This window comes from Phalaenopsis equestris, unplaced genomic scaffold (genome assembly GCF_001263595.1).
Source record: "Phalaenopsis equestris unplaced genomic scaffold, ASM126359v1 Scaffold000006, whole genome shotgun sequence".
Lineage (NCBI taxonomy): Eukaryota > Viridiplantae > Streptophyta > Magnoliopsida > Asparagales > Orchidaceae > Phalaenopsis > Phalaenopsis equestris.
The window spans coordinates 2,534,090-2,538,521 of NW_018164448.1; the positions used below are offsets into that span (position 1 = coordinate 2,534,090).

Sequence of the window (4,432 nt, forward strand, 5' to 3'; positions counted from 1 at the left end):
GGTTACCCCCCCAGCTTAGCCGCAGAATCAGTACCAAGCATAGGATTAGTCAATGTTCTTTATGTCTGGACCAAAGGGTAAAGAATAGGTATGCTCCTATTTGACACAATATAAATTGAACTAATTCATTTTATCCATTCACTATGATTTCTTGGCAAGGAGAAAGATGTTTTCTTATATATTGAATATCACATCTAAACGTTATTCCCTATAATTAGTTATTATCCAAATTATCTACTTATTTCAATTACCTATTAGTGACAGATAAGCAACTTGAACGTCGTTGTAGTTGAAGTATTACTTTTTATTAAATCTTAGTCTGTAGTATTTTATTTCTCCCTCTGGGATCGATATCTAGGACTACATTAGAGCCCTATATTACTTGAGTGATACGTATACTTGCGTTGACAATTCGACTTTAACATTATTGAATATTATATTTATACATCTTTATTAAATCAAACATATATATATAAAGTCGCAGTCAAGTTTTTGGCATTGTTGCTGGAATTTAAATCTTCTAGTTACGTCATCAAATTCTTATAATTGTTGACTTACAAAAAAGGTCGGTCACATAACACATGATTATTAATAAAATAAAAACTGAATAATAAGTAAAAAACATATAACACATAAATATGCGACAGACAGATAAACAAAATTGTTGTAAGAAACAACTACTAAAACCAAAAACACAAAAATATGCAATAAATTAAAATATGATATTCAACAAAAGGCACAATAAACTTACTCATCTTACTCGACATCATCTGAAGAGTGACTGGAGGATGTAGTCGTGATCTCTTCTTCAAACACATAATCAAAAAAAGGGTCGATGGTGGTGTCAAATCTAATGACTCTTTCGTGTACTCTTCTTCCACAAATTAGTAGAAGTGAAATGTTGTTGTCTCTTACAGTAAATATGCTTCACATGTTGATCATTTTAGTCAGGTCTTATTCTTCATAGTTATCTTTGATTTATTCAAAAATCTAAAAAATAAATGTTGCTCAGTACAAATTACCAGTGTTCTTTATAAATGAGTAATTGACTATCTAATTCCAATGTAATTATCTCTCAAATGGATACATCCAACGGTACTGTACAGGACCTCTAGTTAATGCCTCGTGGGGTAAATGTATGGTGAGATACATCATCGAGTCGAAGAAACATTGCAGAAATATTCTGAGGTATCTGAAGGGTCCATTTGATGTTGACTTGATATTTAAGATGCAGTTATCTTTTGCAGATTTGTGTACATACTACATTGACTCAGTTATGTAGGTGATATGTATAGACGGAGATCTATGACGGGCTATTTATTCACATTGGCGGGAGGTCCACTCAGTTGGAGGTCATTTCTTGATTCTACAATTATTTTATCTACTATTGAGGCTTAGTATACTGCACTTGCGGAGGCGATGAAAGATGTAATATAGATGTAGGGTCTATTAGATGACTTGAGAGTTGATCAGGAGTCTCTGAGGGTGTTCTGTGATAGTCAGAGTGTAATATTCTTGGCGAAAAATCAAACTCATCATGCTCGTATCAAACACATTGATTTGAGGTACCAATCCGTTCAAGATTTGATTGAAGAAAGCAAAGTTCTGTTGAAGAACATAAATACAAAGAAAAATCTAGTGGACATACTCATGAATGTACTACCAGTCCAAAATTTCACCTATTGCAAGATTTAGGTGAACACTCGAGCGTAGGACTGATTGCCCGGTCAGACATTTTGAATAACTCTCTTCCGGAGGGGGGTACGAATGAACCATCTTGATGCAGCTGATTTGGAGTTGGAGCTAGTTGGAGATTGTTGTATTTAATGGATTTTATTTTAATTGATTTATTTCTTTGTATGCATAATCCTCTTCTATGTAAAGGATATAAAACTCATGTGAAAGAGATTATATGATGTTGAGAAGTGTTGAGTTGTATCCCCAAGTTGTTTTTGTCTCTCTCCATCTGATACAAGTGGAGTCTCTCTCCCCGTGGACTTAGACAAATCCATTAAACAACAAACCAAGTAAATCTTTGTGTTTGATTATTGTTGTGTGAATTTTCTACACTTTTGCATTGTTTTCACATAGCAATACATCTACTTGTTTCCCTAAATATCATCAACAATATTATTTCTCTACTGACCATCATCATCATCACCACTTAAATTAATTTATTCAATATCCCTATAAAAATATTTTTAGCAATATCAAATATAATTTATTTACAATCAAAATATAAATAATATAAAAACAGCAAAAAAAAAAATGATCCACAACAAATAAACAAAAAAAGCAATACAAGAAAGAAAATACATGAAATTCTTATTGGCTTATAAATTCATTAAAAGCATCTAGCACAAAATAGAATCATTCAAACTAAACCATTAAAAAATGAAGGAAGCTAAGAAGCCGACAGAAGTGCACCTTCCACCATATCGGCATAAAATCTAAAGAAATCATAATCCATATCAGATTCCAAATTTACAGTGCCCTCCAAAATCTTTACAACCGTGGACATTTTTGGCCTTCTTTTACTATCACTCTGCAAACACCACACTGCAACTCTCATCATCTTCTTCATCTCTTCTTCACCATGCAACTCTATATCCCCATTGCTTCCCTTAAACAATCCAGGCAATAAATCAGCCTTCAATTCATGTAATTGAGCAATTAACTGAACAGCTTCTTCAGACTGAGATGGATCCAAATTCTTTCTTCCACTCATAATTTCTACAATCACCACACCAAAGCTATAAACATCAGCCTTCTCTGTAATGATCGAAGTCAGCCATTCTGGAGCCAAGTAACCAGGCGTCCCCCTCATTCTAGTCATCACTTCACTCTCTTCTCTGTCAATCAGCTTTGAAAGCCCGAAATCTGCAACCTTTGCGTTGAATTTTGAATCCAGGAGAATGTTTTGTGGCTTTATATCGAGATGCGCGATTCTCTGTCTGCATTCTTCATGGAGATAGCAGAGTCCTTTGGCTATATCAAGGATTATCTTTCTTCTGGTTTGCCATGAGAGGAGAGCTTCTGGTTCCACTTTGAATATCCATTGATCAAGCGAGCCATGGGGCATGAACTCGTAAACCAGAAGTCTGTAGGAGTTCTCTGCGCAGAAACCAATCAGTTGGACCAGATTGATGTGATGAATGCTTCCAATGGTTTCTACTTCAGCGAAGAACTCCTTCTTCCCCTGACCAACGCCTTCAAGCTTCTTCACTGCAACTTTGGTTCCATTTCTTAATGTTCCTTGGAACACGGATCCAAATCCTCCCTGTCCAATCTTTGTTTTAAAGCCTTCTGTCAGAAGCTGAAGCTCTTCGAAAGAGAATCGGGTTAGTGATGAAGCCATTAGATCGAACTGGTCAGCTTCTGGATATGTTCTGGTTTTGGAGCGCTTGAGAAAAGAGAAAACAATGATGGAAGTTGATAGTAGGATTAACCCCAGGGCTGTCGTCAAAACAGAGATGAGAACAAGATTTGATTTTGACGGCGGAGGAGAAGATGCTGATGCGATCTGAACCTTGATATATGCTGCTGAATTGTAGCTGGACGATGAAGAGTTCTTCAAGGAGAAGATCTCCGTAGGGAGATAACAGTCTCCATGAAGAGAATCTTGTCCGTGCTTAAAAAGAGCAGCTTTGCAGGAGCAATTCATCAAACAAGCCTGCTTGCAGGTTTCTTCATCTGTTCCACGAAGAGCGGCGGCATCTGGATCGATGTAGTTGAAATAGGAGATGTTGCCCAAAGGTAAAAGGCGATGATTTTCGCTCGAATTACAAGAAATTGGATTCACAGGAGAGCAGCCGGGATTGACCTGACCCCAACTGATTGGCTGGAAGAAACTGGAGTCTCCATTACTAGAATTTACAGGGCAACTGCACTGCCCGTCGGAACAGATCCCATACTGACCACAAACCATGGGGTAATCACAGTAATTCAATCGATAATTCGAGTAATCCTGCAAGATTGTTACTCCTGGTATTGAGTTGATTCCGATCCCATAAATCTTCAAATGCCCATCAAACTCCAATCTGATAAACTGAATCGCCCAACTCTCTGAATTCGCAACAACTGCCGCAGAGCGACCAGGCCATTCAAGTGCGCCGTTTTCGAAGCTAAGATTAGAAGAAGATGGAGCTGAAGAAGCCTGGAAGTCTAGAATCTTAGCGTAAAGTTGGGGAGGGTTGGAGTCAACGTAGGCATAAAAACCTTCATCTTTGAGAGAAATGAAGAACCTACCCTGCGCCGCGCTGACTTTAGATGAATTGGAAATAAGGCTTCTCTCCTTCCCATGATTCAAAATCTGCCCGTTGAGCAAAGTATCCGTTGGGTTTTCAAAGGACGACCAAACAGACCTGTTGTTGCGGTCGAGGAGAACAAGGTTGCCGGAGTAAGTGAGGTTCAGGGACGAAACAGAGCGGTT

At 37.6% G+C, this 4,432-nt stretch overlaps 1 protein-coding gene across 1 annotated transcript in view; it reads right to left on the reverse strand.

Annotated features, from left to right (window-relative positions):
* Positions 1 to 2,404: 2,404 nt before the first annotated feature.
* LOC110018229 (G-type lectin S-receptor-like serine/threonine-protein kinase SD2-2) overlaps positions 2,405 to 4,432 on the reverse strand; it is a 2,647-nt gene continuing 619 nt past the window's right edge. The window contains exon 1 of the mRNA XM_020715491.1: positions 2,405 to 4,432. This exon is cut by the window's right edge and continues 619 nt beyond it. Coding sequence (XP_020571150.1) covers positions 2,405 to 4,432 — 2,028 coding nt within the window.